Genomic DNA, 15427 nt, shown 5'->3' on the forward strand with positions numbered 1-15427 from the left:
CATGATTTGAATAATTCTTCACTTAACTATGAGAATGCAAAGTATTTTCTTCTTCATTAAATGAAGAATAACATCTCAGGTGCCAGAAAGGTGAAGACTGCCATTCATTCTACTTAATCACAAAAGCTGCCGTGTTTGTTTAAAAATTAGGTGATATTCTTTGGGATCATTGTGCGACATAACAATAATTATCATTAATTATTTTTTTCAGATTTGAGGATAGGCAGTCTTACAGATCACATAGCCAAAGCACCATTTTCATTTTTACACAGTTACAGAATGTAAGTATTTTCTTTTCTCATACTTACAACAGTCCCATTTTCCCTTCAATTGTTGAACCTTTTCAATAAGAGCCTGAAAGGATAAATTTTCTCAGATGCATGGAAACCAATTCCTTGTGCTTCTACCTCCTAAAACCTCCGCATGCACAGTGGCTGTCACAATAGCGGTCTCCAAAAATTAGGACCGTAACTCTGTTCCCATTTAGACACTGTCACTCATGCACCTCAAAATGCTTCTTCACTTACTCAGTACTCCTTCCAGGTCTGCTGCAGCCTCTGCAGTGATCCTGGTTCCCTTTCAACCAAGGAAAGGGCAGACATAGATCCACGTTAAGCTAATTAGCTGTCCTAAAGGACATTCTGTTGCCTTACTTCAGTGCTTTTATAAGCTGCTTCAAAATTTTTATTGACCTGTACAGTTTAAAGGTGTATGGGACTTCCTATATCTGCACTGGGCTTTTTATGCCATTGTAGAATGGAAGTGATAAATTGGAGCTTCATCTAACAATATAATCCACAACTGTAAAGAAATCCCACTTACTAACAACCATTAATACTGATTTATCATGAAAACTACACAATACTTACGCATCTCTTTTCAAAGAGCTACGATGTTTAATGATAAATGAGGTAAAAAAAAAAAAAAAGGCTTAAATTCACAGTTAGTCCTTTAAATATGCCTTTTGTATGACATACCATCTGTTTCAAAGCAAAACATTTCTTGGATTGCAATGGGGCTGATTAGCTAAAGCAGGACATACTTGAGTACTAAGAGGAAAAAGCTCATTGCCATAAAACTTAGTGACAGCACAGCACAGAACCTACTTGTGTCTTAAACTACCTATATCAGAAGAAAAAAAAAAAAAGCCCCAGTTGGCCTCTTTTGCTATAGAATTAAGCAAAGTTTATGAGAGGAATACAGCTGCAGTGATTAATCCATCTGTATGAACTTTTCACTTTTTAGAAAAATCTGAAGTTGCATAACTAGCATATAGCCATATAAAACACCAACACATGAAAGAGAAACTAAGTAGCCACTGCTCAGAGTATTCCAAGTAGGTCTGATTGCTGTTCCCTCTAAGTAATAAACATTGCTGCTTCCTTACATGACCTAGTGGAATAAATATGTACATGTTTACAGTGCTCAGGAGGATTCTATCGCAGAATTGCAGGCACTCAAATAAATTAGTTAGACTGGATGGCTAGAGATAAGATGTCCCAAGTTCCTAGGAGAGTATTCTGATACATTCTGGAGGCAACATCTGGCACACAGCATCAAGTCTTTTATCATTATTTTTGTTATTGCGTAATAAATCCAGCAGGAAGCCTCTGAGATTTATGCAGGCTAGAAACCTCCCGAGTCCCAAAACCCAAGTAATTTCGTAGTGATCTTGACATAATAGAAAACAAAGAATTTCATACACACATAAACTCTGTCAAGACAGGAAGAATAGGCAGGCATAATTCACACAGCATCATGCAACCTGCAAACAGAAACCCAAGTGACAGTTTTAAAAAACAGCATCTTACCTGCTGCTGCTTCACAACTGATGCTGTCTTTAACCGCACAAGGTGGACTTAGGGGCAAAATATCATCATCAAAACTGATCAGATCTCCTCCCAGATCTAGCTTACTTTGTGAAGCAGGTGCTGAGGAGTTCTCTGTGGGTGACAATTCCCCCACAGACTTGAAAACCTTGTCCTGGTCAGATACAGAAGTCCGTGGTGGAGCAGAGATAGGTTTTAGAGGGACCAAAGAAAGGGCAGGATTTTCTGCAGAATGTGACTTCTTAGGAATAAGAGGCCTTGGAGCGGGAACAGGAAACTTTCTTTGTTCATGGCTGTTCTCTGCAACTGAGCCACTCTTTGCATCAAGAAAATCGCTACTGCTACTTTTTTCAAGGCCAGGTTTTGGTTTCTTTGGCAGTTCAGGTTTGGTTACAACACTACTCCCAACTGCTTCAGGTTGAAGCTGCAATTCTCTGGAAGAAGGTATTGGTTTGCTTTCTGTCCATGCATCCCACTCTCCCGAAACCCTGTCTACCCCTGGCTTTGGAGCAACTGCTGGCTTCTTTGCAGGTACAGGTCTTGTGGTGAATGTACGAGGGGCAATTTCTGGTTTCTTTAATAATCCTGAGGTATCATCAGCTCCTTGGGTTTCAAAAACTTTGATCCTTGAAACAATACTACTTTGGCTCTTGCCTGTACTCATGCTGTCCACTGTCAAGTGATTGTCTAGTAAGCTATCATCTAAGACAGACGACTGCTGAACTGAAAGTTGCTGCCTCTTCGTGTCAGACTGGTTCACTTCTTCTCCATTGTCTCCTATCTGACTTTGAGTATTTTTGACCACAGGTCTGAGATTGCTTCTTGATCTTGGCTTTGGCACAGGACATATCACAGCATTGGGATTTTCTTGGTGCCTCTGATCTTCAGAATTTTCATAAACTAATAAGGAAGTCTCATTTTCTGAAGATCTGTTCAAGAGAGGTGCAGAAGGCCTAGGAGGTTTCAGGAGACCTGGCCCTACTAACAGAAAAGAAAAGGTTTCAGTTACCTATTAGAGAACACGGTATTTATATTACTTTTTTTTATTGACAATAAGAACGTGAAACAATAGTTTTGGCTCATAAGTGTGTTCAAGAGCTCCTTGTGAAACTGCAGTTCTCTTTCTAAAAAAATAGAAAAAATATGTAAAATTCAGGAAGAAACTGATGGTTGCTGAAATGCATGGTATCTATATGTTATGAATTCAGAAATTACTTGTTAGCTCACAAGCAGGAAGGGCATAGAAGTAACATCTTGGCCAAGGAACAGTACAGTAATTCCCTCAGCAGAGGGAGTTACACACATTCAGTCAGTTACTTTCTGGTTTTAATGTAGCACTGCTGTTATTCTGACTGGACATGGGAGCTCTACTGGCATAAAACTAACAGCCAATAGGGCTGAATTGAGCAAAACAGTGAATATTTTTATTACTAAGTCAAAGACACACAATTTTACTCATCTTCATTACCGAGAAAGTTTTAAATGTAGTCTGTGAGTGCAGTGATTCTTCAGAAAAGAGCAGTTTTGCAGCAATTTACAGCATCAACCATTCACAGAAATTTAACTGTCATTCATGGTAACAGTTACACAGATGACAGAATCTTAGAATCATTAACACTGAAAAACACATCTAAAATCATCTGAGCTAATCATCAGTTCTACTCTATGCCAACGATACCATGTCCCTCAGTGCCACACCTACATGTTTCCTGAACTCCTCAAAAGATGGTGACTCTACCACTTCCCTGCGCAGCCCATTCCAAAGCATCACAACCCTTGCGGAGAATAATTTTTTCCTAGCATCCAAATCGAACCTTTCCTAGCACAGCTTGAGATGAGTAATAAAGAACATCTTCAGGAAACTGGCTAGGATTTCCATCAATGGGAAGTCAAAAAATCTCACCTGGATAGTTGGTAGATTCCCCGTGTGTAGGCACACTACTCTTTTCATTACTTCCTGGCAAACGGCTGATTAATTCCTGTGGAAAGTCAGTTTGTGTTGCAGAAGAAGTGGTATGCCTAGGAGCAGCAGCATTATTATTTGTTGTATTCACTTGCACTTGATTTATTTCCTTTATCACCTGCTCATAAGATGGAGGAAGCTACAAGAGAAAGACAGAAACATTAATGCACGTCTAAATTTGATCTTTTATTTTAAACCGTGTATTTATTTAAAAATACTAAATTAACATGCAGAGGAAAACAACACTGTCATAGTTTTTTATTCAATGTCATGAAAACATAAACAAGTAAAATTCTTAGTGATAGAACAGTTTCTGTATTTTTTTTTTTTTTTTAGACCTTTATTTACCTAACACAGTTCATGTAAATCCATGCTCACCTCAGCTGGAATAAGCTCATTTGTCCTCCACTGAGCATGACGTGAAGCAGAAGAGAATCCTAATCCTTGAGGAGCAACAGGACTTGCACCTGGAAACCAGGAGGATGGCCGCAGGGGTTCAGCAGCAACTATTGTAATTTCAGGACGCCTCGAGGTAAAGCAAAAGGGAATAATTACCTAAAACATCTCAAAATAGTTACTTTAAATATAAAAGATCAATGTTTCCTCAGCATCAAAAATCAAAACAGCTCAGGTCTTATTTAACCAAAGTCTCTTTCCATGACTGCAAAGCAAATTACCCGACCTTTCTAATAAGCACTTAGGCTTCCATTCAGAACGCCTAATTAAATGCCTAAGCCAAAAAGTAGGTTTATTGGCTTCAGTGAAATAATTTACATGCTAAAAAAGCATCCAAATACAAATGTAACTCAATTAGATGGAAGAAGACTTAGTCTTCAAAGGATAATGAGAACTAATCATGCATTTGCCCTTAGTCTGCTGCTATGTGAAAACAATGGGATAGTTAAAACTACTCCTGGCTGACTACTTATAAGCTTGTTTACCCTCAAGACTTCTGGGGAAACCCCCCACAGTACTAAAGGAAGGGCAAAGCATGCCTCACAAGCCCTCTGGGACAGGGCTTCTTTGCTTACAGCATCTAGTATGACAGGGACCCAGAGGTACTTCCAATGTTTCATTGCTGTAACAACTGCTTTAGAGGATAAACTGCAGTGGCAGCATGGTGTTTTCCAAACACAGCCCCCAACCACTGCTGATTAATCTAGAGCCCTGCGCTGAATTCATTTTGGAAAGTGAGCTTTGTGAATAGATGAAGTATCTGCTACAGAAGCTTCTGTGCGCTAACAGAAGAACATCAGAAACCTAAACACTAAAACATAACTAAAATACACAGGGAGGAATGCAGTCCCTTCACACCTGAAGTAATAGCAGATTTGATAGAAAGGCTATTCAGGTTAGTGATCTCCTCTCTCATACCTTTGGAGAAACCAGAACATGTGACAGTGTGCCTATTTTCATTGTGACCTCATAAATAGATGTCAGGAAATTAAAGCAGTTCCATACAGGTTTGCTGTCTGGTTGCATTGGCTTTTTTTGAAGACATACAATGCTTAAGCAGAAACAGCAACTCTTAGTCCATCCTCTGTTTAAGCATCACAGCATTTTAGTTTAAATTAAAATTAAACATATGAAAGATAACGAGAAACAAAACAAAAACAAACAAAAAAATAAACAAAAAAACCCCACCAAAACAACTAGAGAAACGCATAAAAAGTAATGCTGTGATACAATCTAACAAGTTGTAAAGTAACATCCAATTGCAATATAATTAAGTGCATCATACCTTCTATCCCTCTGCTGCTCACTGTGGCTAGAAGTCCGAGAAGCTATTGAAGTAAAAGAAACAAAAGTTTGGAGAAAGTTAAAACACACCATCACAGCACATAGTTGAGGACAAGAGCATAGCCCCTACCATCCACCATAAAGGAAACAGAGAGCATACATAGCATGTGATCATAAATCCCAGACTCCAGGAGACACCAAGGATTTTTTTTTAATTATTAGTATAAAATACGAGGGAAAACTTTTTTTTAAAGATTTAGGGTGCACATTCAAATCACTTTAAGTCATTCTATGTCCAAGATACCATCAAAAGAGATGGTCCTGCCCATTTCCTTCTTTCTCAAAACATTCCTGTCTTCTGTATCATAGTGACCCCAGAGCTGTAACTTTTCTTTGAAGTGTTAATTAAGTCTGATTTTGGTTTTGATGGCTCATTTCCAAACTTTCTGAAGATGTCTTTCCTTCTTCTCTAGAAGGAAAAACTACTAATGCAAGAAACTTAAGATATTTCACCCTACTTTATGTAAAAAAAAAAAAAAAGCTATGTTCCCAAATTAGATATCTCTCATAAGTTTAATCATTCGTGTATTAATAATTTGCAACACTTCAAAAATCATTATGTTTTAAAGTTGTCTTTTTTTTTTTGCCACATTTTTACTCAAATAATCTTCCCAATGGCCACATCATGTTCTCACTTGGATGCCTTCAATGAAAAAAGGAGATTATTCGAGGGACAAATTTTTGCATAGCAAAGATAATTTAGGAAGTGGTAGAATCTTATTGCGTGAAAGACCATGATTGTGCTGTTTCTGTGCCATCACAGAGGCATAGCTGATATCTGAAATCAGTAAAGCATACTTGATTCGAGCATTGCACAGTGTTGTGTCAGACATACCGCTTCCATGGGGCATTTTTGATGTGCACTATTCATGAGTGCTAGAGGAAAAAAAGAAGGGGTTACAGAAAAGGAAGAGGAGGTGAAAGAGAACAAACCAAGGCTCCAGAACCAGAAAATATGATTAAATGGGTTAGTAACTCAAGAAGACGTGCCACAGATTTAAAAAGATGATTTTTTACGTCTATTTACAGTATAGCATCTTTAAAAAAAACTAAAAACAGACTGGATCTCTACTTCCATGCTGATTTTAACAATGGGTGGTCAGAGGTCTCTCTGCCATAATTAACCATAAGGAACACAGCTGGGTATGGAAAAATTCACTGTATTGCTCAAAGTGTGATGAAGGGAAGGAAAACATAATTTCTTTGAATGCTTTATTTAGTTTGAAAACATGGTTGGTGTCTGTGCTGTTTTCTTTCTAAAATGGTTACGTTGAAGAGTTGATCCAGATGCCAAGAAAATGGGATCCCTCATTTCACAGTCCCACCTAACAAAGAGATATGATCAGGCATACTGGCCCAGGCAAGAAGCACACCTCAAAGTTTCAGGAGTAACAGCCCATCTTCTAATCCAGTTCTGTAAATATAGTTTGGCTAACACACATAGAAATCCCCTACACAGACAAAATATCACCTTCACTTCCTTCTTCATAGATCTTAGCGCTGCAATCACATTATTCACACATTCAAGGAAACAAACAACCAAAAAAAAATATGAAAAAAAACCCAAAACAATCAAACCAACCTCTTCCAAGTTTACTCTTGCAACGAGAATCTAAGTGTTAATTTCGTAAATGTATTCAATACAACTGCTTTGGGTAAATCCAAATTGAAATGGTAATGAGAAATTAAAACTAATTACTGAGGGATGCAAAACTAAGCCAATAAACCTGCCAATTTCCTCAGTTCTTTTTTTATTCCTAGATAAACAGTAGATACTATGTTTTCCCACGAAACTATAAATGTACTTCTATTTATTACAGTTATTACAACACATAAGAAAAATCTAAAACAGTTCTTTCCTAAACAGAAGCTACAAAACTATAGCGAGGCATAGACAACTACATAATCCATCCAGCTCCAAATATCAAATAAACAAGTTCACTTAAAAGCAACACACTAAAAATATTCACATAAAAATAACATCAGCAGAAACATTTTATCTACTTTCATAAGTGCCCATTCTTTGTTTGAAACAAAATCTCCCAGGCACTTCTGGAGTCAAGCTCCTTTCATCAATATAAATAGCTAATAAAAACATTTATTTTTTAAGGACTTGGACAAAATTCTTTCCTCCTTCCACCACTTGTTTCCCTCTTTTTGCTTTCCTGTTTTTGTTACAACCACACTTTCAGAGCATCTTTTGTTTTGGAAACTCTGAAATTCATATTAGAGCAGAGGCACAAACTATTGCATCCTCTGCTTTCGAGTGTTCCTTGGAGTTCCACAAATGCTGAAGAAAAACATAAACTTTCTAAATAATTCTTGTCTGTGGACCAGCACAGCTTTTATTCCTTCACTGTCAAAAGTGACTTTAAATTAAAAAGTGCATGAGAGAAGACATGAATTTTTAAAACATAGCACATACTTCATTTAAAAACAACAACAACAAAAAAAACAACCATTTTTCTGGCCGTGTGGTCCTTTCACAGCCTATTTTTCACTCCATTTGTGAATTGGTTTGAAAAAGCAGGCTATTCATTTTTCTCCAGGTTTCAACTTATAACATCTTTAAGCTTAAAAAAGAAAAAAAAAAAAAAAAACATTTTCATCATCAGGAGAGTCAATAAAAAAGAATTTCAGTGCTGATTTTGCACAAATCCCTCTACTCTCACAGTAAGAAATTATGAAGATGATAAGTGTCAATATATCCACATCACACATTTAGTGATTTCTAAATAAAAGGTAACTGAAATGGTTAAAGAAGGGTAGGAAAGGAAAATCCAGTTTGCAAACCTTTCCTTCCACCTTTCCTTCTTATAATTCTACTGGTCTTGAGAGAAAGAACATCAAACCAACCCATAACACCGCCACTAGAAATACAAGTATGTATTCCTGCTGATGTCAGTGAGACATCCAAATATGTTTAATCTGTTACCAGGTCAAGGATTAATAGTAATTCTCTAAACAGAAAATGGATGAGTGACCTACAGATTCATTCTTGGTACATATTTCTTATAAGCAGTATTTAGTGGCTTGAGCCCATTATTTTTGTTACGTGCAGTGAGTGGTAAAGGATCCTGTTTTTGCTGCGCAGTTACGTTTTTCAACTACAGTTTCTACGCCGGGTTATATTTTTTCAAGCTAATTTGGTATTTCACTTACATCTGAAACACCTACAGATAATGGGACAGGAGGCAATTTCAACTTTGAGCTCAAGATGCCTGTAAAAATAAACTTTCTAACAATCTTTATACCACAAACTCATCTCTATTGCAGTGATACAGATGAGCTGGCGACAACAGCAGTTTGACATGCATTTCTGAATCTTTTGAAGAGACCTGAACTAGAATTTACAGTCTTCCAGGCAACTTTTTTAGGCAATCTAAAGTTCATTCAGGGATCTGCTCAGATTCCCTCCTGCTGTGTGCTGAGTGCTTGCACAGTAGAAACGCTACAATAATCACATCTGTGCATTTCCATTAGTAAACTATATGAAATACTGAACAGTTTTGTCAGTGCAGACTGCTTTAAAAGCAAGTTTCATCTTCTATTGAAGATTAGAATCATAACCTCAAATTCCCCAAACCTTGTGAGAAATTAAACTTGAAATTTTTCTGATGATTTATATCTATTGTTCCTTCCAGCAGCTATGAGTAAACATGATCCTTCCTATCAACTATTTCAGTTAATTCCAATTAGTATTATCAATGGGCTTTAAAATAATAATAGTACTTTCTATAACAAGTGTGTTACTATTTAAAAATACAGTTTCTTTCAATGCTTTCCCAACAGCAGGCTAGAATTTTCTACCATGGATAATAGGAAATATATAGACTATTAGACTGAGAAGTTATCCTTCTCAGCTGCCTGGGTGGACAAAGGTTATTCATCACGGTATCTCAGAGAGAGCCACAATTGTGAGCAAACATTCCTTGCTTTAACTACTATTTAATACAGCTGAAGAGCTGTCAGGCTGATTCCAGGTAAGAGGACACATCTGTGGTTTTTGCAGTACTGAGGGTGTTACACAGCTGCAGAAATGCTTTCTTCAGGGAAAACTAAAATGAGCAGAAAAAATTTATTTAATCAAAGATATTATTACACTATTCATAAAAAGTGGAGCTTCAAACTAATGAGACATCTTCATTCATCTCTGAAACAGCTGAAGTACAATTCTTGACACAAGGGGGAGGTCTTGCTCCTTTTCTTCTATTTCTGTTTCCAGGCACCTCAGGAAACATCAAGTTGTTCAACATCAGTGCCAGGCTGAATTAATACTTGAATGCAGCTACAAGAAAAAGGGCAGCCCAAGTCCCCTTCCAAAGACTAACTTTGGTCCCCCCTGTTGAAACAACAATAGCACTAGTAAGACCCCACAGTGAGTGAGCTCAGAACATCAAATATTAAAAAAAAAAAAAAACCCTCATTTCTTTCTGTACAGCTTTTGTTCATTTCATCTCCCTGATCCTACTCACACTTTGGGCTCAGACCTCAGGCAGCAGGAGGGGTACGAGTGCGCCACCCCCAGCAGCAGTCTCTGTTTCCTGCTCTTCTTTGTGTAACTTCACTGTCTGACCTGGAAAAAAACCACCAGGTCACATACCTTATCACAGCTGAGCAAACTGCTGGGCACCAGAGAGGCTGACAGTGTGACTGAACAAAAACTTTTATAGCTACACCTGTAGAGCATGACTGCAGTTTCACTCAAATTTGATAGTAGAATTTAATGAAGACACTTCATTCCTTCCCACACCTTCCCTTGGGCTGTGTTCCTGCCTCTGCACCATTCCCTACATTATGCCAGCCCAAATGTTTGTGCAGATGGGGAGAGAATGAGGTCACGGAATTGATCCTGTTGGGAAAAAGTAGGAGCCAAAAGAACCCAGAAAGCCCTGAAGCACGACAAAACAAAAACGAAAAACAAACCAAATACACAGCCAAAAATAACTGCAAAACTGCCAAATGGGAAGACATAGCCGCAAAGTGTGTACAAGCTGTTACACATCCTTCAATCAGCCACATATTTGCTTAGGACAGAATGAAAATGGGACAAGCTTGTAGGTTTTTCCAACATTTTACGGCAGCAGGCTTGTTTCTGCCAGCCTGTTCTGGAAGAGTGGAGTGGTATGCAAAAACACCATTGCCCTTTGTCTCATCATAGCAGCACTTAGCTTCTTTTTACTTTTTTTGGCATGTTCCTGTCTCAAGTGTCCGAGGAAATAGTTCCATTAATTTCAGTGGGAGGTGTCTGTACTGGTATGCTCTTGGCAGAGACTGTCATTAAAAATCAGAGGCAAATTCTGAAGAGTTCAAAAGTGACTCCTGAGCACATCTCACAATTACATGTTTGATTTCTTCAAACGATTGCTTGATCTACCAAGCAGTTGAAACAAACTGACACCACCTTTCCACTCAGCATTACAGTCAGCACAGCCAAAAAGGAAAATAAGTCCTCTCCTTCTTCGGCCACAAGATGGGAAGAGACTTACCAGTAAGACAGGTAAGTGAGCTTAAGTACTGTACACAAATTGGAAGACTGATACCCTGCAGATACGTACCATGTTTCTTGAAAATGAGAGATAAGCAGACCACAGAAGCTGTGATTAAGGAATAACAATAGATCTCCAACACTGTTAGAGAGAACTCTTTTTCCAGACAATATTTCAACTTTTCCACATAAATGGCAAGCAGAGTTAGGAATTAGACAGGTCCTATTTTTCATTTAGATCCATCCATAGTATGGTTAGTGGCACACATAAAACCAAGGTTTCACGTGCAACGCCTTAAAACATGCATGGAGATTTTTTTCTATCATGCATGGAGATTCACATGTTATTTAGATTTTATGGTCATTCACATATTACTATCGTTAGATATATTAAAATACAACGTTACATATATGGATTCACAGCTTCTTGACTAGACGTAGTTTTTAATTGATTGCGCCTCAAAATGAGGCATCACTTGCTACTGCATTTTCCAAACTGTACTTTCCAACTGCTTAATGGTCTTTCAGACCATTTACCAGCTAGAAGAGATCTGGAGCTTATAAAGTCTCTATCAACTCCTGACTCGGTGACAAAAGGCCTTCTGTGATCTGTTGCTCTGTTTTTCAGCTTTCTATTTATGGCAGCAATAGCACAGATAAAGCGCTGCATTTTAACTACAGCATCATGGAGACTTGCCCTAAATGAAGCATTCATGATCTCCTTTCACTGCCTCCAATCCAATCCATTCTAATGAGCCCCCAAGTAATAGATTCAGAAGAAACAGATCAGTAGCACATACACTAATGTATTTTTCCCCACTGTTTCTTCACTGTGAAATGGAAATCATGGACAGAAATGAAATACAAATGTGAAGTGGAAAAAAAGGAACAGTATAAAATACTTCAGAGAACACAGCTGAAGAAATTCTGTCTGGAAATATCAAAAGCAGGGAAAGACACATTAAAAAAAATAGGGAAAAAGAAATTGCCCTTTCATTCAAGATTTAGAAACAATTTTTTGCTTTCAGAAATAAATAACATGCATGCATCTAATCCTGTACCCAATATAGCAAACAGTGCTGAGGATTTCTCCTGAAATGAAACAAGCTTCTCATTTGTCACATGCCCAAGAATTGAGCATACGTAACCCAAGGTCTTCAGAGATGGATCACCACAGTGCACAAATGCTCTGGTGCTCAAATAAGAAAACGTTAGTAACTGGCAAAAAAGAACAGATCATCAGCAAAGCAAAAAGAGGGAGTAATACAAAGGCAAAAAAAAAGTAATTACAGTCCACTCTCCCCACCCCCAAAGGCTGTTAGCAACTTCCTTTCCAAAGTTAACTTTGACAGTTCAACTTAATTTTACAAAGTTAATCCAGTTATTGAAAATGACGATGAAGCAATTTTAAAAAGCAATAACTGTCAAGAAGAAAGAAAAACAGACTTACATCTCTTGATTGCTGCTCTTATGGATGACAAGGGTCCTTGGCTTAATAAAGAAAAAAAATAAATGATTACTCAGTGGTTAGCATCTCAAAGAGAACAGCTAAGCAGCACTGTGTAGAGGATTCCTATACACTACACAGGGCTTGCCAAATTCATGCCCAGCTACCTTAAAGAAACACATTCAAACCCCCATGCAGAAAAACAACCATACCCTACACATTCCAATGCTAACCAGGTTACAGCTTAGCTTAAAGACTCCTCAAAGATAGTAAACAATTTTTGAAAAGACATTTGTTCTCTTGATTCTGTACTGAAGTTCATATTCTGACTCATTTGACTGTGACACCTGGAAAAGAGCCCATGTGGGTGTGTATATTCTCAGATTATTAGCATTTAATGACTTAACATCCCCATAAATAAATAAAACTTAAACAGCCAAGCAAACACCTATGACTCCTCTGCTAAATATTTTGAACGGTTAGTTAATATCTGATCTCCACTTTCAGATGAGGTTGCATTTTTCAGTAATAACTTGGTGGGTGGGGTTAGACAGAAATACAACACGACCAAAGAGTTGTTGACACACAAGGACAGAAAAATGTTTTCTTTTGCCAGCTCATCTGCTTTCTTGGCAAGACTAAGGCTTCTTACAATTCTCTCCTGAAGCTCTTACTTAGTTAAGAGATCTAACAGCCTTTAGTAACTTCGCAAAAGTTACTTGAGATTATTATTCCAGGAAGTGCTGCTAACTTGACAAACATGATATTAATTAACGTGCCACACGTAAAAAGCTACAGAGGAGTTTTTTAAAAAAAGCAACAACAAAACTACTTCAGAAAAAGCCTATTTCTTGCAACACAATGGGTTAAGAACACTCGGAGAAACACCATCAATAGAATACTCAGCCCTTTCTAAAGGCTGCAAAACAACTGTATCAGATTCAGCCTAAGACATTAATTACCAAAGACATACCACCTGAATCAAGCCTTCTCCAGAACCACCACCCCTACAGCCTTCATCAGTGGCCGCACCAGCAGGAAAGTTACAGAGAAGGCAGGAGCACTTTGCAGTGCTCTCTCCAGACTCGGAGCAAGCGTGCCACACTCAGACTGTCAGTGCTTGCTTTGGCTCCACACACACTTCCAATGCAACTGCTGAAGACTGCAGCTACATCAGTGGGAATAGGGGATTTGGAGAAGAGAAGAAAAAGGCACATGCAAAGAACAAGTGTGAAAAATGTCCTCCTTCCAAAGACTAGGAACAGACATTGCTCTGACCAAACTGTCTTTTGAAATAGTTTGGCTCACCTAAGATAAAAGCAAGGTTGATCTGTCTGCTTTCAGTAACAGCTCAAGAGTAGCTTAGTCCCTATCAATGCAGCATTAGAATACATTTCCATCAATCATTCTACCATACATTCTTAGCAGTAAAGGGATCTTCTCTTTCAAAATGCTCCATGATACAGCTCATCTTCAAGAAACATTTTAGTTGCATGTTCTTCCCTGATGTAACTCTATCATTTTTTTTTCTTCCTTTTAACTCAACTCTTTCTTTTCTATGTCTATTTTTGCAGCACTGTTCTTCTGTCTTCATTGCTAGGAATAACTGCAATATTTAGGGCTTTATTTTTATTATATTTAATATCGGGCAGGAAAGAGACTGAAGTCTGCTACTATGAATCTTAAATCTTTTGGAGGAGCAAATACTTTCTATACTCGGAATTCAACATGTCTGTAACGTTTAAAGCTGGAAATTAGATCATGTATAATGTATGAATACCTAAGTATTAGTAAGACCCAAATGGAGCAGGTTAAGTTCTTTCTTCAGTTGGCAAGAGCACCTTGAATTGTTTCAATTTGTCTCAGAACCTGAGAAGCACATTGAGATGAGAGCAGGCACTTGTGGCTCAAAACAATAGCAGTCGTCATATATGCACAAGTCCACATTCTCTTAGCAACATACTAACCAAAAAAACATATAGAAAATAACTTATAATCACAGTGCAAAGAACAAAGAAGCAAAACCTTTCATTAAACCAACCCAGTGGAGCTGAAATATGAATATATCATCAGCCAAGCAGTTCAAGTACGCAACTCTCCATGTAATTTAGAACCCAGAATAACATGATTCTGTTAGAAAATTTATTAACTCACAGACAAAGAAAGCTATTATCAGATAATTTTTCTTTTCCTCTTTCTATTAACAATTTATCATCAAAACCCTTCCTCTCCTTTGGCAAAGGACTGTTTCCTACACTCAGGAGAGTTTGATTCACATGTAACTTAAAATTATTTAAGCCTTCTAAAAACAAAGAAATAGGAATGAATTTAGATTATTAGTATTTGCCATGAAATCCTATAAGGGGACTGAAAGTTCCATAACTTCACTATGTATTGAACAACAGTAATTTAAGAAAGATGCTGTTGTTAGGGCAAACTGTGATCATGCCCCCACTCAATGCTAAGGCAACCCTGCCCTATTCCAGAAACAACAATTTCTAGTCTCCTGCCCCATCCTGCAGAATGAGGAGTGATAAGGTTGATAACATCCTCCTCTGCTCTACAGGTAATGAACACATTTTCTCTCAAGGGATCCAAATAATTAGCAATACCAAATTGAATTCAGTTCTCCTATTTGATGTGTAGGAGCTGTAACAGTGATGATTCTAATTAATGGAGACCCTGCCTCTTTCCCCACCTCCTCCTCCAGTCTGTAACAGAGAGCAGTGAACCAGAGCACACACAGAAACCCCACAAATACATACATCAAGGAAAAATAAAGCAAGGATGAGTTCAGCCTGCATGGGATCTCTGATCCTGGTTCCATCATGAGTCTCCAGACAGTTATGTCAGAAGCACTGGGAGGAAGGCATGACATCAGCCAGCCCGTTGGGGGGCAG

General features: G+C 37.9%; 1 protein-coding gene across 10 annotated transcripts in view; it reads right to left on the minus strand.

The window, feature by feature from the left end:
• Positions 1 to 15427, minus strand: part of SH3D19 (SH3 domain containing 19) — a 94210-nt gene that overhangs the window by 28117 nt on the left and 50666 nt on the right. For 8 of the 10 annotated variants that reach the window (XM_048941528.1, XM_048941523.1, XM_048941527.1 and 5 more), the window contains 5 exons: positions 12531 to 12571; positions 5534 to 5576; positions 4171 to 4318; positions 3733 to 3931; positions 1812 to 2810 (listed from right to left, as the gene is read on the minus strand). In XM_048941528.1, the coding sequence (XP_048797485.1) occupies positions 1812 to 2810; positions 3733 to 3931; positions 4171 to 4318; positions 5534 to 5576; positions 12531 to 12571 (1430 nt within the window). Of the gene's footprint in view, positions 1 to 1811; positions 2811 to 3732; positions 3932 to 4170; positions 4319 to 5533; positions 5577 to 6427; positions 10011 to 12530; positions 12572 to 15427 lie in introns of those variants that run through there. The other 2 variants (XM_048941522.1, XM_048941530.1) reach the window with 2 other exon arrangements.

The sequence above is a fragment of the Lagopus muta genome, chromosome 4, assembly GCF_023343835.1.
Source record: "Lagopus muta isolate bLagMut1 chromosome 4, bLagMut1 primary, whole genome shotgun sequence".
Taxonomy (NCBI): Eukaryota; Metazoa; Chordata; class Aves; order Galliformes; family Phasianidae; genus Lagopus; species Lagopus muta.